This window comes from Vidua chalybeata, chromosome 11, assembly GCF_026979565.1.
Source record: "Vidua chalybeata isolate OUT-0048 chromosome 11, bVidCha1 merged haplotype, whole genome shotgun sequence".
Taxonomy (NCBI): domain Eukaryota; kingdom Metazoa; phylum Chordata; class Aves; order Passeriformes; family Viduidae; genus Vidua; species Vidua chalybeata.
In genome coordinates this window covers 7,662,435-7,690,403 of record NC_071540.1, presented here as the reverse complement: position 1 = coordinate 7,690,403, position 27,969 = coordinate 7,662,435, and the positions used below count along the sequence as shown (strand labels likewise).

Sequence of the window (27,969 nt, the reverse complement as noted above, 5' to 3'; positions counted from 1 at the left end):
CACCTCACCAAAGCTTTCAGGACACAGTTGGTCAGCCTCAGCTGCCTGGCTGATCCTCTCTGTGAAGAAAGAAGTCTGGCTTGCTTGACTCCTGGTTACAACTCCTTACATTATAGAATTAATTATGAGCATAAACTTGCCTAAGACCATCTCTATTTACAGTTCTGCACTTGTAGGGAATAGTTTTGTGGTAATAAGTTGGACAAATATCAAGTCCATAAACTGGAGTGAAGCAGAAATTAATGATCTGGAACATGGGTATTAAATATTATTCAATATTGGTTTGAACATGGGATTAAATGTGTCATAGTGCAATCCAGCTGGTGCTGCTCCAGTGACATAGAAAACAGAGAAGTATTACCATTTTTTTAACATGTGCTTTATTATTTGGAAGTCTCATACATCTGAAGTACTGTTATAAGGAGCACCTGGAGGAAGATCAAACCTAGAAGCATGCATTTGAAAGGAAGAATTGTCTGTTATTAATGGAAAATTTCAAAGACATGGAAAACAAGCCTTTTTTTCTTAGGTTTACAGGATTGTTCCACAAAAATGCACATTAACCTTATCACAAGACATACAAATATTGTGGATGGACAATAGAAATCACCACCCTTCCATATGAGATGCATCAAGAATAAATTGTTATCCCTTATAATGTCAGAAACAGAAAAGGCACCATAATAGAATGTTTAGAAAAAACTCAGTTTATGCCATTATATTTTGATTCAAAAGTGTAAGAATTACTGTCCCGACTTAAAACAAAAAGCCTTTCACACCTGTAAATTATCATTATAAACTTGTAAACCTTTACATTTTTTTCCAGAAGTATCAGGTGCAAATGCAAGGCAAATATAAAATCTATTGACTTATTAGATTACAAATACTACCCCATGAAAAAGCTGTAGTTACAAAAATATAAAAAATATTCTAACTCCCATTGTTAGATCTTAGTTTCAATCTACACTGCATTAAGAGTCCAAAGCCAGATCTGATTTGGACACATTCCTAGAGTAGGAAAGTGCTGTTTGTCTTATCTTCACATCATTATTCTGACCTCCTCCCATGGTTTTTCTTTCTGGGTTTCTTTTATTTGTTAGTGCATATTAAGGATGCCAAGTGCTGAGTGCTGGCAGGTTGTGTTTTTCAATGGATGGTAGCAGCTTAAGTGCTCTCACTGTGCTCTCCTCCCAGAAGTGCACTGCTCTGAGGAGAAAAATGGCATTTTTTCTCCAATCCTCCACTGTAGCTTTGAGTAGCAGCCATGCCATTTTCCATAACCTGTGACCCCTGGCAGGTGATTGAGAGGAATAAATTCTTCTCCCAGGCCTCAGTAAGGAGCTGTGAGCAGCTCATCCACTGCTAATGCTGGGTCATAGACAGGGGCTGCTGTGGCAAGGACAGTTACTGGCAGCATCTTGTCTTCCTCACGTGAGAAATTGGCACAGGTTTATCTGGATGGTGTTTCTCTAGCCCTTGGCTTTAGTAAGCTGGATCAGCACACGGTGTTGGACCAGCTACAACAGCAGCCTCACAAAGTGCCAGAAGACATTAAAATGAGTTTACTTCTAAATAATAAAATAAATGACTAGATTGAATGTGATATTCTTGATGAATAAACTGTAACAACTGAGCCTAAGCCTGACAAATGCTATTGCTTTCACATCTGAATACTGAAAGCTCTGTTTCTTTAGCTCTTTATCAGAGCTAGCAGAAGGTGACCAGCTTCCAGCTCTACAGAAACAGAAGCTGTCCTTTGTTTTGCAGGGAAGCTGGCAGAGATTAGTGGAGTCACTCAGCTGTACTCCTAGATAGCCACCTTGTTCAGCTGGGCTTTGAGAAGCACTCAGGATGGTTCAGACAGCAGCAGGACTGTGGAAGATTTAAGTGTCAGCTGTACTGTCATTATCTTTATGCTTGGTACAAGACCTTTTCCTTTAAATACCTTCCTATTCATTAGAAATCAGCCCAAGTATTTCTCCTGGTAACAACGTGTCAGTCTTTGCAAGTTCCAGCTGGATTTTGGCCAGCTGGAGGGGCTGTGTGATGTTTCCAAACAAATGCTCCCCACAGACAGACCGGTTCTGAAAGGGCTGTGTTTTACCCAACTTGAAAGGATTGACTGTACTCACATCTGCTTTGAGACACTTTGCTCCTTGTGTATAAAAGATGTGGGTGAACAGGAGACTCCTGGAGTTGTTATGGCAGGAATTGTAAAGTGCTCTTATGCTGGGGTCATGTGTTGAATAGCACAGGAAGAAGATTGTATTCCTTATTATGTTTCAGTTTCATAAAAATATGGTTCAAACAGACACCACGTTCACTCCTCTGATCAAAACTGTATATTCCATTTCAGGAAATGGATTTCAGGCAGGATTTCTTTTCAGCAGAATTTCAAAGGTATCTGCACACATCTGCTGAAGATTTTTTAAAATAAGCACGCTGTCCCTATATGCTTGATCAGGTTTGGAGAACACTTAACAACAAAAACAACAAAAATTAAACCAAGCAATACCTATAATGTAGGAGTTTTGATTTTTGTTTAGTAGAATTTTAAGATGGGAAACAAATTCCTATCTAAACAATTGAACTTGGCATTTCTGTTTTGTAAAAAAACCCAGATGACAGTAGTAATTCTAATGAGCAATTCCCTTCCTCAACCTATTGAGTCAAATGTTCACAAATGTAACTTTCAATCAAGGCACAAAAACATTTACTGACTCTTTCTTCTCACTGCTTTCTTACATTCTTCCCCTTCCCCTTAAAAAAAAACTTGGTGTAACAATGTCTTCTACACCAGACATAACTTTAATAGTCCAATAAGTTATAGCAGTATCTGAGTCTGGTTCTATCTATTTTAAATTGAGTTAAATTAGATAAACAGCACATTCTCAGCACATCATTGTTCATTGTCTGCATTTGCCTTGAAGGAGAGGGGATGAGGGGGGAAAAGCCACAGTAGTTTCATGCATATTTTTCAAGAAACTTTATGTGGAAGTCTTTCACTTTCTCCAGTAGGATCTTCAGCTTCTCTACTGGAGGAAGAATGGTCATTCTGAAAAAGAATATTTAAAGAGATAAAAATAAAAAAAACCAACCCATATTATCTTCAGAACCAGCTAAACTGTGATCTTTGCACAGATCTTGATTAATGTCAAGGTATAGCAAGTAACATGTTAAGTTTAACATCTATTTTGATGTGATTCTCTCTTTTTTTGCATTTATACTTTAATTGAACAATACTATTAAATGAGAGCAATTTGTTTCTACTGGTTACAAGACAGGAATCCAAGAACTGTTATTTTCTGTTGAGTGGTGTAGAAGATTATCAGTAAGAAACTAACAGCAACTCAGTTTCCACCGTTGGGCATTTATGCCTAATTATACCCAGTTTTTTTGAGCTTTAAGAATTGTCAGTTATGAGTAAATGTACATTTTTTCTTTAATTGATAACTGAGTTCAGAAGCATTAAAACAATCCAACGTCCCATTCTGCAGGTTTTAGTCCCTTTTTCCCTTCTTCTGCATACCCTGAAAATCCCACGTGTGGATGCCAGGCTGTTTGCAGGACCCACAGAACACAATGGCTTTCCCACACTGGTGCAGGAATGGACTCCAGGTTTTTCCTGGAGCTGTATGTACACAGGGAACTGACCCAGCTGGCTGTGCTGCACAACTGCCAAGGCTGAAGATACTCTCTGCTGTGTTGTTTCACACACAGAAACAGCACAGCAGAGGGTGAGGAAGACTAAATTCCGTGATAAATTCTAGCTATCAGTGGCTTGGCTGGAGCAAAGTTCTGTTTATTGGAAGCAAAAGCAACAGTTTTCGTATTAGAATATTTAGTTCAACATCTTGTTTTGGTAAAGTTATACAGAGTGTTTAAGGACCAGATTTATAGGGAAGATACTGCATTTTTCATGTAGTTTCTCCATATGGAAATACAGTTTAACCCCCTCCTCCCCCCAGAAGAATGCAGGGCAATTTGTGTAATTCCAGAACAAACTTTAAAATTAAAGTCTAAACTATTACTATTGTTTGTATTCCTGGAGAAGGCATTTCAAATGCCAGTATGCCAAAATAGAATAAAATTATGCCAGCAAGTTGTGAAAACACCATAAAAACTTGTATAGCTCATCTAGCAGACCAGGTCTTTGACCTTGCTGTCAGTCCACAGAAATTGTCCAGTGGAAACTGAGACAACATAAACTGAAATAAAAATCCTTGTATTTAATCAGAAGAGAAAGAACTGGGATGATAACTTTGCTTACTACTGCTAATTTGCTTTTAAACAAACAGAAACTGTACCTGAAATGGTAGGTTCCTTCTCTCTGGCCAAATCCACTTCCAGGTACAACACATATTCCAGTCTCTTCCAGAAGTTTCATGCAATAGAACATATCAGGTGCCATTTTATGAGCCTAAGGGAATGGATGCCTTGGAATTATTGAAGTCAAAATATTCCTAATATATAGAATTTAATGACTGCTTTTTTTCCCCTGAAACCTAAAGTTACATTATTAGTTTATTATTCAATTTACTAAGGAAGACGAGGAACAAATGTTAATGGGGCAGTTCACACTGAATTAAGTAACAATACTTCATGGAAGAACAGGGCTGAAGAACTTACACAAAAACTCACTTCAAAAGAAAGGGTTTAGGTAATTTTGTTATTTCCCTTGACTTGCTTGTAACTTTTGTCAGAAGTCTGAAAGTTGTACTTAGAAAAATCTAAGGCTCTGACATTTGATAAGATTAAATTAATTTGAGAACTGTGTGTTCCAGTTCTGTTGGCAGTTACTATTTTTTCCCCCAGAATAATCTGCTGCCTAGGAAGTCCCCTGATTAATAACTATGAGAGGTTCTTAAATATGTACAGGTTATATACCTAATCAAAGAAGCAGCTGAACAACAGCCCTATTTTTGTTCTCAGCTGTGCTAATAAAATTCCCTTTACAAAATGAATATTACAAATTAGGTTTCAGAGCTCTACTTAGGAACAGAAAGATTTATAATTTATTAACATAGGTTACTGTCCCAAAGGCAAAAAGGTGAAATTTGTAAGGAAACCTCCAGCCCTCTTTCCCATTGCTGGTGAATGGGGCTTCTCTTGTAGGGTCAGTAGCACACTGCCACTCACACATGCTGGTCTCCTTAACCCAGGCATGGGCAGCAATTTGGAACTGCACAGGGCCAGCTCCTTGTGTGACTTGAACACCAACGTCCTTGGGGACACTCTCAGCCTAGGAGCCTTAGCACTGGGATGAAATGATCTGTTCTGTTTTCCTCTCTTCAAATAAAGGTCATGTTATATTGAAGATCATACACAGCGTATGAAATACTGCTTTTGTACTCCATCTCTGGAGTCAGAGTTCGTCATTAGAAGTGGCAGGCACAGGTGAGAGGAGGTTAAAATGGAGTGGGGTAGGAATGACTGACTGACCTTTGCTTCCTCAATGGCTTTGGAAGGAATAAAGATCCGAGGGAAAGCGTACATAGCTCCTTGAAGGGGGTTACAGTGAACTCCTGGGATCTTGTTAAACATGTCTTCTGTTAGTTTGGCTTTTTTGGCAAGATTGTTCAAAACAGATTCCTTCTCCTGTTTAAAAGGAAGGTGTTCAGTTGGGCACATTTGAAGTAGCAATAAAAGTACCAGGAGAAATGATAATGTTTCAAAAGGCCTTCCCCAAATGAAACACTGGTAGGGCTTTGCTGAGCTGTTAGAGCAAACTGTGTTCCAAAATCCAGTTGTGCTCTTAAAAACAGCAATGAAAAAAGGCTCTAGCAGGGTACAGTTACAGTGTTGCAGACAGACAATAACCTGCAGAAGTCTCTGTGTGCCCTCTTCTTACAGTCTCCTTCCTCACCATCCACTCCTGGCTTTTTTTAGAGACCATCTTAATTGAACCTTTGATTTGACTTGATAATGTAATTTCTTAAACCAGACTTAGCTTCATTTTTACAAGTGAGGAATTATATGTATACTTCAATACTGATTTTCATGTTGCTCAGTATGTAGAGACACTGGATATTTAAGAAAAAGATTGATTTTATAACTTTATTTAAACTTATATTCCTGTTTAGATTTTAGTAACAGCAAATCTTATTTAGTAAGCCTTTTGTAATATTAAGCACAGAAAAAATGTTGAATTTATCAGCAAGAAAGCTGATTTGATAATGCCTTACAAGTATTTTTAAATGTCATACTGAGTTAATTTTTAATACATTGCATAGTTCTGTAAATTGGTGTTTATACCAGATTGTCCAAGGAGAAACGAAATTGGTCTCTGTGCATAATTTGAGTTCCCAGTACTTAGGATAGGTTTGGGAAATGCACAAAAGAACAAGCATGTTATTGCTGACCTTTATGAACTGTGCATAAGATTCTTCTCCAGGTACTGGAGGATTCACCACAATATCCATGGCTGCTTGTCCTGAGACTGGAGGACAAAGGCGAACCGAAAGCAGCTTAACGAGCTGTCCTTTGATTTCTGGGTGCAAGTTTATGACCTCCATGTAACCTCCTCTGTAGCCACATCTGTGACAAAGTGAACAGAAGAGACTGGTTAACTTCAAGTCTATAAATACAACAAAACAATAAAAATGACTGCAAAAGTGGAAAGACAAATGATGAGAATCTCACAATAGGTAAGATACAGCTTGTTAAAACAGCTGCCACACTGATAAAGGTTTAAGACGGAGCTGCATGACATGTCATTAAGTCCTACTATCCCACACAGAGATAAAGGGGGACATGCAGCTTCCCTGGTAGGCAAGTTAACAATTAACACGGATCTTTAATCTTCACAACAGGAGCATATGGCTGTAGCAGCATACATTTAATCAAAAAATTTTTTTTCTTCCATGTCCTCCTCCCCAAAAAAACCAAACCCAAACATTTATAATATCCCAGTCATTATTGAGCTGTTCCCTTGAATGTTGGAGGCCAATTTTCCTTTATCACAAGTCCAGATTGGGACTGTAGGATTTCACCTTTGTGGGACTGAGGCATTAGGTGTCTGAATACACTAATTATTTGGTACTTTAAAAACCACTGAGTTAATCCATTACTCTGTGCTTGTTTTTCTTTTCTTAATAGTCTTTAGTTAAAATTAATAGAGGATTAATTATGGTGGATTACCTTCAGGTCAGTAATATGAAAGCGCTGTCCCACCAGATTAATGAGGAAGATGAAATAAAAAAAAACTAAATCAGACTTACTCGCCCATGTATCCCTTAGAGGTGGAGTGAAAAGAGGCCAGCTCAACATTGTTATAGTACTCGGGTCCCATCTCATACAGAATCTTTTTGAAAGAATGAAACTGGCATCCTTCAGAGTACACATTGTCCTGGTAAACCTGAACAGTCAGAAGACATTAATGTGCTCTGTTCCCCCAACTAAGGATAAAACACGGCCTTTTAGAGGCAGATCTGGACTGAAGAAAACAGTCCTTACACTCAAAACTTCAAAGCTGTTAGAAGACACAAGGTTCTGTTAAATAATAGTTACTGTAATGATACTTTTTATCTGATGTCACCCCACTTAAAGGCTGGGCCTTTGGAGAACAGCAAGCTTCTTTGGATGATTTAACTTTTACTTGGATGTGTAAATTGATTTTCCTTCTGTTTCTTCCATCTGAAGTGGTCTGAGCACCATGTAGGCTTTTAGGTCTGTTCCAGCAAAGTTCTTCCTTGTGTCCCCTACACTTTCTCTCTAGTTCAAACCCAGATCAAGCCATATTGATCCTTTGATATTAAGAATCTTGCATGTCTCTTCATGTCTTAATATGATAACAGAGAGCCTGTTCCCTGTACTTAAAAACACCACTACCACACATGGAACAAAATTATACCTCAAATGAGTACTCTTAGCTGTGCTTTTGAAAGAACAGATTATTTCATTACCTCATCAGCCAGAAGAAAAAGTTTTTCTTCCCAAGCAAAGTGTATCACATCTTCAATGCACTTTCTGTTTTGTACCTGTCCTGTAGATTGATTTTTAAAGCAAGAAGAAAGTTAATGGAGTGTACACATACAAATCTTTTCACCTACACCTACTTAGATTACCAACTTTTCAAGAAGATATCCCTCTTCCTCAGAAAAGTGCTATTGAACTTTAGAATTTAGTTGACTAAGTATGAAATTAAGGAGCATTTTGGGAAGCATTATGGTACAAGGTAACTTAGTCCATCTCAAGCAAAGGGAGTGTGAGATACAGTACTCAATCAAGGACTTACTAAAAGCACTCTGTGGATAGCTAATCATTGTAAATGCTCCCATGCATGATGGTTAAAAGGGAGCTAGCTTCTCACCAATCAACCTCAACTACTCAAAAAGCTAAATTCTGAGGGACGCTTGCCACTGAGTTCTGAGTTATTACAGTCAGTGCCTCTCAGAAGCCAAGAGGCTACAGGCCATGCCAGAGGCAAGATCTTTCCTAAAGACCAAAAGTGACTGAAAGTCATTCCACAAGTCTGGAACACTTCAGTGAAAGCAGCGTCTTCAAATGGGATCCAGTGAAGTGAATCTGCTCCCTCCTTTCTGGAGTTCCAGGACACTGAAAATATGTTTCTAAAAGTAAAACATACTGTCCTACTTAAAGCACTGATCTCTGGAATTCAGCTCGATGTATTTGATACATACTTAGGATTTGGCTGCAATGTCAAATGAATGAAAAAGGAAAGAAAATGGTCTTAAAAGCCCTTCATTAAACAAAATTCCTGCAGACCTGTGGGATTTCCAGGGTTGATGATGCAGAGGACTTTTGGATTGCAATACGCCTTTGCTTCATTCAAGGCACGGCGAAGTTCGTTCACATTTAGAGCCCAGCAATTTTCTTCATCCAAATAGTAGTTCACCTGGATAGCATCCAGTTCAGAGATGGCTGCTGAGTATAAGGGATACTGGGGTATAGGAATCATCACTCCTGTTCGGGATTTGCCACCTCCTGAGATCAGGATCTTTAAAATTGCCTGGGGAAAAAGTGGGAATTAAAAAAATAATAAAGGTCACACACCAGAATTAATAATATTCTCTGGAATAAGTTATCAAACTTCCTAAAAAAGTGTAGAGTTAAGGTGGATTTCTATCCTAGAAGCAGATAGTCAAAAAGAGTTTTATGTATTTCAAGTTGTTACTGGCTGAGTGAGGATGGTCTAAGCTTAATGGAATCCTCTCATGTCATAACTTCCAAAGATCATGCCTGATCAATGACAAAATTTAGGAAAAACATTCTGAGCACAAGGCTAGAGGGCAAGTTGGAAACTGGAATATCAAAATCATGATTTTTTTGCTGTGCCCTATTGTAAGCAAAGAAGCTTTAGCTAGTTCTTGCTTATTGCCTTCCATTCATTTTATCGCATTAACCACAAGAGACCAATAAATAAAACCAGAAATTAGAACTGGGACCTGTGCAGATTCTCCCTTGGAACAGAGAAACCTGTTTTACATCAGGAGCAATTACATTTTCATTTTCAAGTAATGGAACAGACCAAAGTCTGCATGTCTTGGGATGGCAATAAAGTCATATGTAGCTTATGCCCAGAAGATACAGGCAGAAAGGTAATGTTTGTGCTAAGGTCAGTCCAGACAATTCCTTGTGCCCAATGTATGTGCGATGTGGAGGCTTTTTACACGTGGATTAAATAAAACAGTGCACAAGGGGCAGGAAGCAGAGAGATTTCTTGCCTTTATAACCACGGGAGAACTCTGAAGTACAGGTGCAATCAAAGCAAGCATCCTTATCAGCATGTAATTGGCATCTAAACCCAAAAATATCTTTCCTCTCAGCAGCAGTATCCTTTCGTTTCTTTGTGGTTCTAGTACAAAATCTGCTGTGCTGTGCCACTCATCACATACTCAGCTGCTAAGCTAATGATTTATAATTAACATAATTTTGTACCCACCACTAGTTTAAAAATACTAAGCATCCAAAACATATAATCAGGACCAAATGCATATTTAAAAACTCCTTAACACCCTTTCTCCCCTGAGGTGTGAAACAATAGTTGTTTTATCTTTAGAAGGGCCAAAGAATGAGACTCGTTGTAGTGCTGGCTTTACAGCAGTGATGAAATCAAATCGGTATGGTGCAGATCAGATGTGCTGCACTGCCATTCCTGACAAGCTGCCAGTGTCAGAAACTCTGGAAAGCCAATTGACTGCAGGCCTCTGGAGAGCTGCTCCTGCCGGGTCGCTGTCATTCTGAGCTCTGCCACTAGATGTCCTTTAAAAAACCACCTTCACCAACACACTCAAAGGCTGCCTTCCCAAAAGCCAAACTGCTGCTGCACTGTCAGTAAAGGTGTCTGTGTAAAGGAGCAGTCTGATACACACTGGTATTCCTGCCTTACCTGAGGACCATCTTTGAACCTTGGTTGAACCCAAAACCTGAAGTTTTTCTCAAACAAACTAAAATACACAAAGAGAAATAAATTTTGGGATTTTCACTGGCATTGATCTGCACTAGCAGAATTTACTGAAAAGAGCTGAGAGTTCTCACCTCTGAGGTTGATTCCCTCTTCCCTCTTCCACTGACTGATACCCTCTAATTTTCAATTTTTATGTGTCTTAACTACTAAGAACCACCATTATTTAGTCTGAATGCACTGAATCTCTACAGAATCTCTACTGAATCCTCTATGAGGAACGTATACTAAGAGACTTTGCACACACTTCTTAGCTGGCTCCTGACATTCACACAGGGAATGTCAGGGAATTCACAAAGGGGGTTCACCGTTTTGTTCACAGGATTGGATATTCACTGAATGTGGTTTCAGTGTCTGCCAGATCAAACTCACAGGACTTTGTGAGACCAGAGGTTCAACAGGGATCTGTATTTGTACCAAGTTTGTACCAAGAAGGGACAGGTTTCATGTTAACACTTACAGAAATGCCATCGCTTGCCCCAGTGGTGAGGTAAATGTTATCTGGATCTGCAGGAACCCCTCCATCTCTTCTTTCAATATATGAAGCCACATCTTCACGAATGCAATTTATACCTTGACTGGCAGTGTAGGATCCTGTGAAAAATACAGAATGAGATGAGAATTGAGTGCAATGTACATCAGATTTTCTGTTACTAGCAAAACTCCTCAGCCAGTATTGTATGGAGTAGTTTCTATATATGATCCATATTTATTTGGATCCCCAGGATGGGTTTGCTTTTTTTTCCATGGAGTAGGAAAGGGAGATAGTTTGTTCATAGAGCAAAGGAATTAATTTGGAAGTAGACAAATAAATAAGCATCGCTAAAATACAAAAATAACATACTGGATTGGTAAAAAGCGTGATTTCAAGCCTATTTTGCAAACTGGGACAGCAATCCCATTTTTACTATCTTTCAGTTGCTTTCTTTATGTTGGAAGCACTCCTGTGTGTAAACAAACTCCTATTTAAGTAATGGGAACAAGGAACAGAGGTAGTATGTGCAATAGAAAGTAATTTCTTTTAATCCATTATAAATACAAAGGTTTTATTTGCAACATGAAAATAACATATCATTTTCTCCCACAGTCTGAAACAAAAAAAATCCTAAACTGCTTCTCTCCTTCTCCCACAGCATCTCCCACAACCACTTTTCAGCAGAAATGTCTAGAATCTCCCCAACCTCATGTGCAGTTTACAGAGCACAACTAATAATCATAAATAAAATGAGATGTTACATGCCTGTGTGCATCACTGCTGAGAATGTGCAACAAACAAAGAGTAAAAATAAGCCTAGGTCAAGGTGAGGAATGAATTCAAGCTATGAAGCTTGAATGGACAAAGAAGTGACAAGTCTATATCTATTTTAGAACACTGTCAGGAAGCTGCAGAATCTTCTTGCTTGTTTGGTGGAGTGGAATAATTATGCCTGACTTAACTCTTATCACTCAGTTATCTGCTAGTAGTCTGCTTTCTGTGAAAGCATGATTTAAAAAGACAAACAACCTTTGCAAGTACTGCACAATTGCAGGGGACAAAATGGTGAATCAGGGCACAAAGTTCCCTGATGTGCTAAACATTCACTTTTACAGGACTAGAAGTTATATTGGGTCTGTACATGGGTGTTTGACCACAGCCAGGAGGATGCTGTTAAAGGAGGAGAACAAACCTAAGCTGTCCTTCTGTCTTGTGCTCCATTGGGGGCTGAGTGCTACCACTCTGAGGACATACAGAACATTTAATTGCACTGTACTTCTACACTAACTTGTACTCAGCTGATGGCTTTGACTAGAACCTGTGTTTGCACTGTGGGATGCAAATAAATAAACCCAACCCAAAAAGCTGCATATATTACGTATTTTTATATATAGAAGGATGTCTCAAATGCCTGGAAAGATATTCCAGTAATCCCACATGCAAAGTAAGTGGTGTCAGTAGAATTCCAGAGTGTCTGGACACAAGAGAAGTTGAGGATCTATCAAAGCCTTCATACATGGCCTGGGAGTAGCAAGACTCAAAACCATGAGTAGGGTTTTGCCAAATGGATGTTTGTTGGAAAATAGGGTATTCTAGTTCACTTCCAGAGGAAATTTCATATTCATAATAACTTTACAATTAATACCTTTAAATAGGCTGCTATAGATATGGCTGCAACACTTCAAATGACTTTGACCATATGTAGTGATTCCACCTTTTTGTTGGATTGACAAATTTGTTGAAAAATAAGGTTTTGAACACAACACAGCGGGGCCAGTTTTTAATCTTTGCTTTTTCACAAGAAAGGCAATTTCTCCTTCTCAGCCATGAAGAGAACAGCAGTAAATTGTCAGACTACCAACAAAGGGATAGGGGTGACTTCCATTCAGCTGCACGTCCCTGTGCCTCCAGCTGTGTGTTTTGGGAGGCTGAACAGAGGCTGATGAGCTCCAGAGGCCAAGAGGAGGGGCTGACACACTGTACTGGAGCCAGGGAGGGTGGAGAGGGGGCAGAAACCAGTACAGCACATCAGTAAAGTCTACAGTGGTTTTACTTGACAGGAATTTAGAGGTATAGTTGTTCTTGGCATAAATAATTTCAAAATTAAAAAACATTTAGACTCCAGTTATTAACAGAACCTCAATTTAGCCACTGAAATTAACAGTGTGTATTCAGAATTATCATCTTATTTGAATACTGCAATTGTTTCAGGCCTACTTCCTCAGAATCTACTGAGCTAACAGAAAGTATGGGAAATGTGTGATCTTCTGGAAAAAAAGGAACATATTTCTGAAATCTTATGAAAGACTGAATTCTTTACAACATGGAGCTGTGGTGTCCCATGCCGCCAGGCCCTTAAAGGGAAGGGAGCACCAAGGGGTAAAGACTGCTCATTCTGAGAACTCCTTCCACATCCCTAAATTTGACAATCACTACAAAGAAAGACTGAGTCAAAATTCAAATGTATCCCCAGTAACTCCTATGTGTCAACAGTACTATGTGGATTTATTGTTCCAAAGTAAGACAGGAAAGGGATCCATTGAGCTCGAGGAACTTCTCAGTTTCAATAATGTGTTTTTAATGGTCTCCATTAGAAGACAAACCAATACAAAGAAGGTGAAGATAAGATACATTCTGTAACAGGCTGTGTTGTCAAGCTTGAAATGCTGCTAATGCAATCACTGTTTATGTTTTATTCAATTATGTTTTGTTTATTTTATTAAGTTTCATAGCACCTACTCTCAAAATATACCAATGCAAATAGGCACTGCAATCACAAAGATTAAGAAATATGCCAATTACTGTAATAAGTCCTCTGAAATGTCATTGTTTGCCTACTTGAAAGAAGGTAAGTGTTCCAGATTCTTTGCTGCACTCAGCAGCTGTAGCAGTATCTGCAGAGTAGAAATTCTCATGGCATTTGCCAGGTACAGGTAGGCAGCACAGTCACTAGATGAGAAAGAAATTGTCTCTTCCATTTCCTTTCTAATGAATATGCAAAGTCTGTACTTATGTGGATATGACATGTGCACTCTTGTAGGAACAGTGGTTGAAGAACAGAGCTCTGTAGTTCTTTCAAGAGTTATTTTACCTTGGAGAAATAGAGCTTTGACACCTTCAGTTAAAACTATCTCAGCAAGGTAAAAGACTTTCAGCAGTGTAGCTTTCCTTTTGCAGAGGATTATCACCTTGGTACCTGAGTTTCTGATACCCCCAAAAAACATACTTGAACTGATGGTTCAAAATTAAGATCCAGGAGTGTGCGCTGGATCATCTGAGATGGACATATACCGTTTGTTGACACCAGCATTACAGGGACAGTGGACTCCCTGGCAGAGAAACAACTGGAGAAGGTAAAACTGTAAGACCCTCCACCCAGTCTTAGTAGGAGACACAGAGCCCTGGATTAAGAGATGTCATACCAACAGAACAGAGCCTCATTAGTACTCTCTGCCACTTTCCTGGTGGCAGAGACCCCTTCAGCATTCCATTTAGAGTTATGCCTAGATGTTATTGTGGCAAGGGCTCCATAGATGTATAACCCTCACCCTCTCCTCTGCGACACCTCCCGCCAGAAATTCGCACCTGCAGGTCACCTGCAGGTCACACTGCAAACGTGCCCCCATCAGCTGCAGATATTGAAACCACCTTTGTTGTTTCCAACACCAGAACAGAGCCTTACCTAAGCTGTTTCCTCCACAGCCCTGCAAGATCCGCCTGGCGCGCTTTTTGGCGTCTTCCGGAAAGCTCGGGCTGTCCAACAGGTTTGGGTATGTACACAGGGCCACTACCTGCAGTGCCAAGAACATGGCAGTTGGCCACTTTTCAATGGTTATTTTAAGTTGATGATATTATGTTAACTTTCCTTGGAAATGAAGATCACAAATACTGGCTAATTTAAAAGACAGGTTATTGATGAAGAGTTTGCAGTTGGTTTTTTTAAGTGTTGTTCTCACAGAAGAAAAAAAAAATCTTGTCAGGTTCCAAGTCAAGCTGACAAAAACAGTTCTAGAATTATTAACTATTTGTATTACAGACAGTGAAGATTCCAGATGAGCTAAGCATAGTGCAAACACAGTAAAGCACAGTTAATTATTCCTATGTTATCTCTAAGCAGCTCTATCCTCCACTCTTTGTGTATTACTAGTCCACTTTTATTGACAAGAAATCAAGACTTTAAATATGGAGCAGAACTGAGAAATACAATCAAATTTTGTAGTCATAGTGGCATGTTCCAATAATCCTTCCCCAAAATAACTTCTAGTTCTTACTGATTTGAATTCATAGGAAATATTTAAGTAAAAACAGTAGTGGTCATATAGAACATAGTAAAAGTAGAAACATAACCCAGCAGAATTAAGTTAATGAAGGAATGTAAGACACAAATAATTGAAAGGTCTCTTTTGAGCTCAGCTTAATTTATTCAGTCTCTCTCATTTTTATGCTTAAATGGTGTAATATGGATAAGCTGTTGTCATCTTGTGGGACAATGACAATTAATTAATCCATATGTGCACACAGTCATGGGGAGAAAGGATTTCCCATTTTATTTAATATCATTGGAATAACCTGTAATACATTTGAATAATTTATAAGAAGCTCGGGTCTCTCTAGTTTGCTGCATAGCTCGATTTTATAATCTCATCACCTGGACCCTCAGTTTGATAAGGCTTCAGTTTGTCCTGGAACTCTCTGATTTTACATTATTATAGACAGAGGAGTTTACATGAGGGTGTGAGGGAAGCTCAGTAAATAAGATAATATTCATTTTAACCTTATTTGTGTTTCAGGAATAATATACAAATACTAATTTGTTGTAATCTTTCCTAAAAGTTAACCTACCAATTAGCTTGCCCAGAGGTAAAATGTGCAAAATGAGACACAGTACAAGTAGTTGAACCCAGCTACGTGCCGATTTCAAAGTATTCTCTCAGATGAAGAAAGACTTTTGTTTTTTTCTTTAAAGAGAACCACTTCCTTTCTTGAAGAGCATTATTGATAATGAATGTGCTGACTGATAACACAGAAGTGGCAGGAAAAAGTATGGGTGGGGAATGATATGGAAACTAAGGAAAGCTACTGTGTTAAAAGAGGACAACCAGCAAACAATAGGACTTTGGCTCAGAAATGAACATTTAAAATTCTTTACAAAAGAACTATTTTAAGTCTAGTTGCATTTAGGGAATAAATTATACTAATACCTATATCAGACAGCTTTAAGGCATTCTAATAAAAAATGAATAATAGTATTTTATATTAGTCTTACCTGACGAAGGAAGGTGATTGGTCTCTGTCCCATTGCATGGGCGTCTCCAATGTTGGCTTTAATCACTTCAGTAAAAGGTTTTTTGATTCCCTAGAAAGGGATCATTCAGAATGCTTTGTTAGGGCAGTAGTAGAAGATTCTTTTTTAGTATCTGTCATGTGGCTGTAACTAAACAGTGCCTGATCTCAGAACTGCTACAGTGTTTAATGTAAAGCTTAATGCATTTCTTATACGATACTGCCAGCGAATCTTAAATGGTTTACAGAAATTTTGTTGACTGTGACATATTTTTAAATGATAGGCTGGCTTTTATTTTTGTGCTAGTTGCAAGTAGGAGACTGCCTTGGCTGGAAACTACATATTGAAGCAGAAAAGATGAAAAAAAGGCATTTTGAATTGTCAATATTAGAGCAACTTCTTTGAGACACCTAAGGGAGGGATGGATCAGTCAAGAAGCTAAAAAGACTTGAGGATATTTGAGAAACCACCAACGAAAGAAACCTCAAGACCTTTAGTTCTTTCAGAGTAAAAACAGTAAAGATGCTTCTTGCTTATTTATTTTATACTTAGATTAAGTACTCCTTGTATGATGACCCCACTTTTCAGAGATGTTTCACAAAATATATCATAGTGAAGCTCTGTATGATAAACAGAAGTGCTAAATAATCACCATGAATATTTAAAAGCTTCCTAGTCTCCAAAATCTGAACAGACAGCCATTTTTCCTGTGAGAAACTAAATACATCATGAAAGCACAGGGAAAGAAGCTAATGAATGTTGATTAGCAATCACAGCTCTTTAAAAAGCAAAATAAAATAAGGGCATAAAAAAGGCAAGGCACTGACTGGTTGAAAAAACACCAGTGGTTTAAATAAAAAAGATTAACTGAAAGTAAAGGCCAACATTACAAGAAGAATAAGTGAGAGAAGCAATAATAAATTTAGAGTTGTTCTAATGTATATTTCAGAGATAGTAGGGAGGCATCCTAACAGTGACAGAATTGTCACATGGACTAAGGAACTGCAAAATCAGACTGATTAGTGTTCTATAGAAAATTACCCATAGCAACTTGCTCAGGGTATGGACTCAGCCTCTTCTTGGTCCATGTATTTACAGCCAATTACTGGATTTGGATATAGAATATGTAGCTGCAAGCCTTAACTAATTTCTGCTTTTCCACCATGGACTGTAGTGTTGGACTTCAATGACAGACCAGAAGCCAGATGTGGAACTAACAATAATACAGGTAGTCACCAGGGATACAGATTCCCAGGTATGCCAAGATTTGGAGGTTTAAGGCTCCACAATCCCCAGTATGCCACTGGATGGATCCAGTCCATCATATATGGATGAGCCTTTGGAGGTTTTTTCCTTTTAAAATTAAATATGTAGTTAGAAATGGCATTAGGACCAGACAATTGGGCTTACATGATCTTGATTGAAAGGGTCAATTTTATATGGCCTTACATTTAGCAGCAATTGAAAAAAAAAATGTTCACTTAAAATAATTGCAAGTGACACACTGAGTCCATCAATTCATTTGCTTTTATGTTTGTTGACCTAAGTGAGTCCCCAAATTAAGAGCTGCATTTCAGCTCTAAATAATAAATTAGAAATAAGGATGCCAGATAGATATTACATTTATCTGAGGCTGAAGTTTAGTAATATATGAATAATGCAAACAGCTAAAAATGTCTTCTTTTCAAGCTATCTGGGGTCCACTGACTGCACAACACTATTTCATTCTAATTACAAATAAGTAGGAAGAGAAAGGTGTATGTAGAACAAGGACAAATTCCATTTGCTTGAAATGAAGAAAAATTCCCACTTATTTTGGTTGCATTTGGTCCTCACAGAAAATTGAATCAGTTTCACTAGATTTGCAAAGTAATACAAATCTGTTAAGGAATATGGATGATACTTTCTTTGCCTAAAGTTAGGCAGTCTGAGAACACAGCAACATAAAATAGAAATACTCCAATTTATTAGATTAAACCCAAAACAAACCAACTCCCTAATAATAGAAACACCTTACATTAGACTAATTAGATTTTTTGCTCACAAATACTATTGTGCTCTGCAATTAAAAAAAAAAAAAAAGCTGCTGCTTTGGTTAGTGAAATGCTGAAAGGTACCTGGCATTCCATAATGTACTTACGGAGTTTTTATAGTAGTGCAGCCTTTAAAACAAAGGTGACAGACCTTTTTGGTATCTATGCCACATTTATCATAAATAATGTTGGAGCTTATTAGCACTGATGCCATTTATATCTTTATTAGGGCCAAACTCAGTGTTTTTGCCATCACCTACTCCACAAACTCCTTTTGCCTCTCAAATGATGGATCTGGAACAAATAGCAAAGCATACACAATAGTTCTTTCACCAAAGAATCTGGTTAGAGAATGAATGTTACGTTTTCTGTGTAGTACACACAGTTCCCACATGGGCTTAAAGGCCCATGGTTCTCTTGACTAATTTCTAATTCTTGGTCTCAGCTACAAGAGCTTTTGTCTTTTTTGTCCTTCAAAGGAGAAATGCTTTTAAATAACTGGAGCCTTTTCCTTCCCTGACAACGAGTTAATATCAGCTTTAGAACTGTCTTCACAAGACTTGCTATATTCTCTCCTAGTGAAATCTATAGAAAAATTGCTATGGCCACTTAGTATTTTTCTATTACTTTATTTCCCTCTATGGAAAATAAAGGAATATCAGAGGTTGTTCAGATTTAGTTTAGAATGAAAAGTTCTAAACAGGTTCTTAAAAAAAATCTAAAAAAGTTTTTTAGAACAAAAAGTCCCATCTTACCGTTTCAAAAAGAAGGAACAGAAAACAACAACAGGCAAGAACAAGTGCCAAATGTTAATGGGTCAAAGTCTCAAAGCAGGGATATCAGAAACTGGCATCAAGGGGAGTCTAGACAGTGCCTGGGACTCTGGAGATGGGTTCAAGGCAGAATTCTGCTCAGACCCTTCAGACTGAGCAGAATCAGTCACTGGCTACTTGTGCCAAGGTTTCTCCTGTGGTGAGGGGGGTGGGTATCCAAGGGGAGGGTTATGCCAAATACTTTCTGGAAGGTCTGTGGAAAGATCTGTTTGAAAGGAGGAAATGTGAATGTGATGTTGATAACCTCAATATCGAATTGCAGAGCGGCATGAAAAGGGCTGCAACAGGTCATTGATTTATTTCGCTGCAGAAGGCTAAGCAGTCTTTAACCATGTCAGCAACACACCTGAGCTGAGACAATTTATGTCCCTGCAAGCCAAGGAACACACAGGGGGAGCAGGAACTGGGCCACTGGAGGTGTTTTGCTCTCCTCTAGGGATGCCCCACACACTTGCCTGTGTCTCAGGGCCTCGCTCTCTCTGGGTGCAGGCAGGCCTGCAAGGTGTGCTCCAGAGGCAGTCTGGCTGCACTGAAGCAGGCAAAGCTCTGCAAAAAGGAAGCTTGCATAACAGGAGCTCTAATAACAAACTCGTGAGCAGAAAGTTCCAGACTGATTCTCCTGCCTTGTGAAGAGGGTATAAACCACATCAAGGAGGAGAAGAAATGCCCAGCCCTACAAAACAAGCTGTGCTCCAGCCTCCTGCCTTTGGCGGCACCTCACACTGTGCTCACAACATGATTCAGCTTCAGCTTGGAACAAGGCCAGGCTCCTGCCACTCCTCTGACAGTGTTAGCAAACAGATTTATGACAGTAGTCCTTTTTTAAAGCTGTAGAAGCCATCCTTCACCTCCATAGGGAAAAGAGAAAATATAAAAACCTATACTGTCTTCTAGTAGCCATCTTCTGGATAATTAAGGGATTTTAATGGAATAAAAGAATCTTCCAGGATTTGGAATATGCTCTTTGGAAATTACTTCCTTCAACTGTTACTTCTGTCTCTCTGCTCTTTTTAGAGGAAATGCATCTTTTAACAAACCTGATGAAACCTGAAGCAAGCCAGACACAATTATTCTAACAACTGTACCTAAATATCACACAAAGTTGGGAGAAGGGATTTTTATAATGAACTAGAATTCATTGGTGCAAAGTCAATAGAAATCTTTATGCAGTTACCAGGTTTGGGGAAGTTTCCTCTTCCCCTAGACATCCCCAGAGCCTCAGGAAAGGAGAACAGTATGAAATGATGAGCTGTTTCTCAAGGAGAGAGTCATGATGCAAGAAGTGTTGAGAGAATTACTTGATCAGAGAAGCAATGTGATGCCAGAACATACACCACCCCAAAGAACTACCATGAGGGCAATGCCCTGCCAGGAGCTGCTTTGTCTCTTAGGAGTTTTAGTGTACCTGGAGGTTCCCTTTACAAAGGTACCAACTGAGAGTGCTGGCAAACTGCAAAATACCACCGTGCTCAGAAAGAGTAAAGAAGGGTACAGACTGACCTGACACTGTCTTTGTTAAATCTTTAGCAAAATTCAAAAGAAAACCATCACTCTGGAGAGAGCATGTGTGGATTTGATAATGGCAATAGGAAAGAATTGAAAAGACTTCCCTTGAGGAGGCCACAAAAATGTGAGCTGCTTTTAATCCCAGAAGAGAAATGTGGTATTATAGCTATTTCTGAGCTTCAGTTTACCTGCTCCTGGCTGCTCCCAATTGTTTCATTTTCATTGCCACTGCTTTGTGCCTCCTCTTGATAGTTATCAGGCAACAACATCACACTATGAAACACTGTACTATTTCCTTGAAACTGCTTTTGCTGTGACTTGCACAAACAAGCTCTACAATCAGAGCTGGCAAACCCAAACATTTCAGCATAGCTGAGATCTACGCTGTAGTAGCCAAGTTACTTGCTTGCTTTTTTCTCTCCTCCTCTCAAGAGGCCAAGAAAGCACTGCCCAGAGGCCCTTAACTAATAGGGACCTGAAGACCTGAATTACCATCCCAATCTTTCTATTAAAACAGCTCACAGCAGAAAAATAAATCTGACCTGCTTACCATGGAGTAAGGCTTTGAGTTTGTATTATGCTTGTGTAATTCAAGCTGACATGAGCTGTTCTGGGGAGGAAGGAGAAGGCAAATTCTGGATTTTGACTTAAAATGGCAGTGATGACTTGCATGGCCCCTCCTATCACATGAGACAATTGGTGGGGCTGATCATTAATTGGCAGATCTGATTCAGAGATTACAGAACAGGACTTGTCCTCAGGTTACTTTTGCCTGACACATTGATCGAAGTGGATTTGTATTTAGAATTTTTGACTGTATAGATAAACAACTAGATTTCATAACAGAATTAAATGAAAGAATTTAAATAATGCTCATCAGAAAGTGATTAGACATTAAGACCCTCTTAACTTGAAGAGTTATTGGAAAAGGCCTATTTTAGAATAAATTTTGCTAATGTATTCAACCAGAAAATATCAAAAACTGGATTCTGTGGGTTGTGAGCTTCTGAACATATGATTTTGATAATCATGCTCTTGAAACCAGTTCTCTTTCACCTTCATCTGCAGTAGTTTCTGGCCTCTTAAAAACCATGAGTTTTACTACAGATTCACTTATGTATGCAACACGTACAGACAACTGAGGAACAACAGCTCTGTCTTAATGAGGTCAGATGCTCTTGCCTGGAAGATACTTCCTTCGTGTGCACACAGTCACGTATTCAAAGCACAAAATTATAGGATGGTAATTTAAGCTTAACATCTTTCATTACTGGGTGTACCAGTCAATCTTGTATCTTTTTCTCGGCATGTTAAATTATATTTCTGCATGTCACTGTCTAAATTGTGCTTTATCTTTCCAAAACTCCCAGGGACACAGTCAACTTGCATTTACAATTAAGGCTGGATTCTAAGTCAGATTTTTTCTACTCAATTTTAAAGTCTGATGAATTAGTGAGAAAAAAAAAAAAAAGCTCTACGGTGTTTTAATCAAAATACTTTAGCAGAAGCTGCCTGAGATTTCAGCTACCTAAGTAGAAGGATTTTTATAGTTTTATTGTCTAAATAACAATGTAGGGAGTGAACAAGTGGCTTGAATAAACGTGAAACAGGAACCTATTTGTAATAGTTATGCAAATAAAAAGCGTGGGCACAGGAGATGAATGTACAACCCTTTAGCTGTAAAGGCAACAGAAAAATAGGGGCTTCAGTGTATAGAAACTGTGTAATGCCATTGAAGGCCCATGGCTCCAGGCCCAGGGTTGGGACGTGTTACCCACCTGTGCTATCTGCAGGAACTTCCTACATGCTACCAATATATCCCTGCACACCATCCCTCTCTCCCTTTCCACCCTCCAATTCTCTTTCAGTAGCTTGAAAGTTTGAAGGACCTTGCGTGCTTTACACTGGGCCAGGCCCTGCTTCCAATGTCACCTGAGCTGACCTGTGGATCCTGAAATGCTGGTTAATATGCACACGCTTTGCAAGGAGATGTAAGGCAACTTAACCTAACACAGAACTTGCATTATGTAAAACCCAATCAGGAAGTGGGGAGAGAAGGAGAGTATAAGTGAAATGTCAGGGTAACAGATAGGAAGGGATTTTCCATAACAAGGTCAGTTAAAATTAGCATGAATGCAAAGCAACAAATCAGGTATGTGTCCTACCTGTGTAAAGATAAGTTAGTTTGTTATTACTGATTAGGTGAAGAGAGGGGCTCTTCTCAGAGCTTGCTTTATTCTTGCATTGAATTTGTATTCAGGAGCAAATTTCTAGTCTGAAATGTATTTAAAGTCAATACTTGATACAGTGGCCATTTGTTAGCAAGTCTATACAAAGGTGGTAGAAAAAAGGTCTTGTTTGATTGAGTTCTGTTTAGAGTGTAAACATGTATTAAAATATGCCTGTGTTCTAGCTTGCTTTAAAAAGTTGCCAGAAACACCAAGGAAAATGGTTGGAATTAGTTATGTCTGTCATCTTAGTAAGTCAGAATCAGCTGATTGCTACCAATAGCAAAGAGGAAAAGAAAAAGGGTTTTCACTTTCAAAGCATGACACAATTTCAAAATTAGGAGAAAAAGGCTCAGGAAAGTAATTCAATCACTGATTTTGCATGAAGATTTCCATCTTGAAAGACTTAATGTAGATCAAACCCCTGATTTTCCACCTAGGTGAATACAGGACACAAGCCAACAAAACTTGTGAAATCCAGGTACAGCATGCCCCACCTGTATTGGGCAATCAATCTTAATCTGCTTTAATTGAGTATTTTACTTGTCACACACATTGGCTTAGTCCCAGGCATGAGAGCTAAAACTAATGCCTCACTTCTATTTGTTCTTTTAAGGAATATCCCTTCACTTGTCCAGTCAGAGACTTGAGTAACATTTTAGTCCTTATTTCTGTGTGCACTGTGGAGTTACAGCTCCTGTTGTGATCATTTGCAGTTAATATAGAGAAGCAGCAAGTGCCAGAGAAAATAACAGAGGAGCTGCTCTTTGGGATCTGAGACAGCAGAACAAACCTCAAGGAAGATGAAAGCTTACACTGTGCAAACAGCTTCAAGTAGCTGTTTTATAGTCTCCATAACAGCTGTATGAGTATTAAAAAGTATGAAGAGTATCCAAATGGAACCAAGTCTAAACAGGGAGAGCCTCTATTGCATCTGATTAGACAATGGCTGCATTTAGGGTGCTTTTAGTCGAGAAACAAATTACCTAAAGGCATCTGAGCAGAACAGGATAAATGCAGATTTACTGCCATTGCTTCACCCCTGCCTAGTCTTGTTACCCCAGCCACTGCAGTGCTTCCATCTCATACCAGGGAGCCTGTGCTCTCCTGCCTATGCAAAGCTCCTTCCCCATCAGATGTAGAAGACTTGTTATGGGGCAATTCTTGCTGTTAGTGAAGAGTGGCCATGGATCTAGAGATGCTGTGGGGCATCTTCTTCCTCTTCCCTGAAGTGGCAACCACTTCAGCCTCTTCCCTTTATCCAGCAGTGTTAATTCTGGTGGCAGTGATTGGCCTAACCCTGAGAGCTGAGGTTGAGGGGGATGGAAAAAGCTGTACAACTTAATAAAAAGGAAACAAAGAAGTGCCACTGATGTATCAGCACACAGAATTAAATTTCAGACATGCACACGCAAAAAATAGACAATTAGATAACCTACAATACTTATAAGGAACCTAGGTATTACTCAACACTGTATGCTTTAGCAGACAGCTTGATTAAACAAGAGAATGAATAACAGTACTTTTCTCAGAAAAGCAAAGAGGAATGAGTAACTTGAGAAGTGTAGAAGCAAGTAAAGGATTTCTACTGAAGTTGATTAGTCTTGTCTGTAGATACACTGTTTCAACTTTTGCAGTAATTTTGTCCTCTTTCCCTGCCAGCTGGGAGGTTTGTTTGCCTTACTGGTGTTAAAGCATAGTCACCTCCAGGAATGCTGGTAGCCATTATCAATGGCAAACATTATTTCGTGAGACTGGTTCCAGGAAAAAAAAATAAAATTAAATGGAAAATGCCACATAAGTAGGCACAACACAAAACTGACATAAAAATCTTTTAATAAAGCGATTGCCAATGATTTGCTGTTATATTTTTTCAAAAGTGCACAGTAGATTATTCTTTCTGCCAGTGATTCAGCTGGTAACTGGAGTAAGCAGGGGAGCTGGGAGGAGTTTGTGAAGGGCCTTTTATATTTGTTTTGTCAAGTAATATCTCCTGCTCTGTGATGTTAACTTGAAAACAAACATACTCAATGAGAACACTGGAAGATTTTATACTCTGGAAAATGCATCCACTCGGGAACCTAGTTGCATAAACACAATGACACCTTTATAAACAAGTTTTAAGGCAAAAATCAAAACAGATGTTCCAAAATTAATTCTCCATCACCACTCTGAAGTTTTAAAGTGAAATTCTTAAAAAAAAAAAAGCTGTTTGTAATAATTATTGAGTTAGACATAAATAGCTGATGCATATACTACAGTGAGCTGAAAACATGCTTCACCTTCTAAGACAAGGGGAACCAAGTAACATTAAGACCAGAGAATTAATCTCATGGTTAGAATTGCTGTAGCACGTTTTTGTTCAAAGCACTTTACATGAACTAATGAAAATGGTCTTGCAGTACCTGCAATAAGGTATTAGAAAGACTCTCTAAAGCAGTTACAGCAGGGAATAATATCTAAAATTATAGAAAAACTATTCTGCCAGATGCTTTATTCAAAACAAAAATAGTGAGTCCTTGTGATGAGAGGGGAAGCTGTGGTTTGAACGGGAGAGGCAAAAAGCCATGTCCGTATTGCTAAGGAGCTTTTTTATTGATACTCGAGGAATAAGAAAGAACAAAATAAATACACTGACTGATTTGAATGCTTTATTTAGCGCATACTGGCCCAGACCCTTAGGATCTGCTTTATTATCTGATCCACTATAGAGTACCAACCACCTACAGCTTTGGGCAGCGTTACGGAGTATTTGTGCTCTGAAGGTTTGTTCTCAGGCACTTCAACTTCTGCAACCAAAAAAAAAAGGAGCACATTGTGGGTGATCTCCTTGAACGACCCGAAGCAGCGTTGGGTGAGGCTGCGGAGCAGTGCCTGGGAGAGCCGGGCCAGCTCACTGTCAGGAGCCCGGTGCCTCCCTGCCCCGGCCAAGGCAGTCTCTCTAAAATCCTCAGGAACGACTTAAACGCTCTATCAGTATGATGAAAGCTGGTCACGCACCCCCTTGTATAACACAAAGGACACGGGATTGCAGCGAAGGGTCAAAGTGGCGGGAGAAATGTAAACACTGCTTTATGGGGGTGTCCCGTATCTGCCTTAGGCAGCCAGTGACACCAGATAAAGAGCAGCCGCCCGGCGGGTTCCTTTGTTTCGTGCCTCTGCCGCCTCCCGTGGGAAGGGGCGCGGGGCCGGGGGTGCCGCAGCGGAGCGGGGCCGGGGCCGGGGCCGGCCAGGGCAGGGGATGAGGCGCAGAGCGCGTCCGGCCACGGCTCGGGGCAGCAGAGGGATGGGGGAAAGGCTGCTGTGCTCCGAGAGTTTTTAACTTGGTAGGAAGCACCGCAGCGGCACTCGTGGTGCCTCCCGCTTTCCCGAGGCTTCCACAGGGTCACGTCCCAGCCCCGCGGGATGTCACGTCCCCGCCGAGCCCCGCGACATCCCCAACCGGGAGCGGCGGCGGAGGAGCGCCCGCGGCAGAGCCGGTGCGGCTGCGGGGAGCGCGCCCTGCCCTGTCCTGCCCCGCCCCGCCGCCCCTGCCTCACCTTCCGCAGCTCCTTCTCGATCTCCCCGGCTTTCAGAACGATGGGGCCGCGCACCGCGTATTCCACCGCCTTCACTTGCGGGTTCATGGACTCCAGCGTCAGGATCTTCTCCCTGCTCGCCTTCTCGTTGATCTTCACGGCGGAGGCCTTGGCAGCGCTGCTCCAGCGCACCGTCCCCTCCCGCCGGGGTCCCCGCGGCTGCCGCCCGGCCGCCAGCGAAGCGGCGCAGCGCAGAGCCATGTCCGTCCTTCCGCCCCGGCAGCCCCCCGGCCCGCGGCCGCACAGCCGTGCCGCAGCTTGCCTGGCAACCAAGACAAACCGATGCATGGTCGTTCGCGTAGTTCCCAAAAGCAGATGGAGGATACAAGTGCTGGGGATCGGTGTATTTTGTAGTCGGAACCGGGCGCTAGTCAGATGCACGCAAGCAGGAGGTGCGGTCAGGAGAAATGCCGAAGAGCTGGCACAATTACACGTACACGCTCGATCCTCTCATGTCCAGATCCCGCAAACTTAACTGCAATGGATACAACCGATCTTGCAGTGTTGCGATGCCACCACAGGAGCAGAAATAGAAATATAAACCACCATTGCATCCGAATAACGCTGCAGCCCCCTGCCCCGACAGAAGTGCCCCCGCTAGTGCTCTGGAAGAGTCCCGGGCAAACCCATCCTTTTCCCAGCCGGCGCTGGCCCCGGCCCCAGGGCGTGCTAAGGTGTGATTGCACCAGCCGGGCTGCGGGCGCGCTGCCTGCCGGGGGCTGTAGTCCCGGCTGCGCCTGCCCACGGCATCGGGTGATGGGCAGAGAACTACCGCACCCAGAGGCCTCCCCGGGCCGCTCCCGCTTTGTCTGCAGGGCGGGGCGCGCTCCCGCTGCTGGAGATGCGGGGGGAACCGGGGTCAGGGCAAGTCCTGGGGATTTTCCTAAGGGAATGGCAAAGCCAAGTGTCCTCGGTGCTAGGGAGCGCTTCGCTGCCGCTCGGAGCCCGCGGTGCCGCCGCCTGGCCGCGCACAGAGCGCTCCCTTTGTCTGGGTGTGCTTTTCTGCTGTGGGTGTGAGAAGCGCAGCGTTGCCCACGCTGGCTCTCCGCTGTCCGTGGGGAAAAGGCCGCCTGCGCTGGTCTCGCAGCCTGGCGTGGTGCTGGGAATGCGGGCGGGGTGCGCGGTGGGCTCTGCGGTGGCTCGGTCACCTGTTGCGGGGCTGCTGGAGAGCGGCTCTAGAGTCGGGCAGGCAGCGAGGTTGAACGAGCGCCAGAGCGCCGTCCCTCACCCTGTCACTCTGCCAGGGGAGCATTTGCTCCTGATCCTTGCCTCCCGCAGGAACAAGCCGGTCCTCTTTCACAGTTTCCTCATTGTTTCCAGATGATGAAAATGTTTTTATCTCCCGGGTTCAGTTCAGCTTTCATAGCAAATGACTGGAGATCTGCCATGAAATACAACAGCAGCAGAATTCAGGGGAGAGAGGGGTAAATACTCTCTCCTTCTTGCTGCCCCTGGGGAGGAGAAGGCCCTTTTTACCCATCCTGGGTGCCCAGAAGAGCCTCCTTGTTTGTGCTCATTGAGTGGAATAAGGGATCATTCACTCAGGAATATTCCTATGACCTAATGTTACCTCTCTGAGTAGGAGCCTGGGCTGTAAATCAGCCTT

General features: G+C 40.8%; 1 protein-coding gene across 1 annotated transcript; it reads right to left on the bottom strand.

Moving 5' to 3' along the window:
• Window positions 1-357: 357 nt before the first annotated feature.
• GPT2 (glutamic--pyruvic transaminase 2) lies at window positions 358-26,959 on the bottom strand. Its single transcript, XM_053953236.1, has 11 exons — window positions 26,325-26,959; window positions 16,168-16,257; window positions 14,584-14,692; window positions 10,887-11,020; window positions 8,728-8,971; window positions 7,905-7,984; window positions 7,221-7,357; window positions 6,363-6,537; window positions 5,443-5,598; window positions 4,308-4,420; window positions 358-3,055 (listed from the first exon to the last, which is right to left on the bottom strand). Exons 1-11 carry the CDS (start codon window positions 26,649-26,651, stop codon window positions 2,965-2,967), a joined length of 1,656 nt encoding a protein of 551 aa, XP_053809211.1. The 5' UTR covers window positions 26,652-26,959; the 3' UTR covers window positions 358-2,964.
• Window positions 26,960-27,969: the final 1,010 nt, after the last annotated feature.

Bases quoted from the DNA above. Each gene is read 5' to 3' on its own strand.
- GPT2 (XM_053953236.1), bottom strand. From the start codon at position 26,651: ATGCATCGGTTTGTCTTGGTTGCCAGGCAAGCTGCGGCACGGCTGTGC. The intron at 16,258-26,324 runs GTGAGGCAGGGG...ATCCCTTTCTAG, and splicing joins TCGAGAAGGAGCTGCGGAAG to GGAATCAAAAAACCTTTTAC. The intron at 4,421-5,442 runs GTCAGTCAGTCA...CCATTCCCTTAG, and splicing joins AAGCCATTGAGGAAGCAAAG to GCTCATAAAATGGCACCTGA.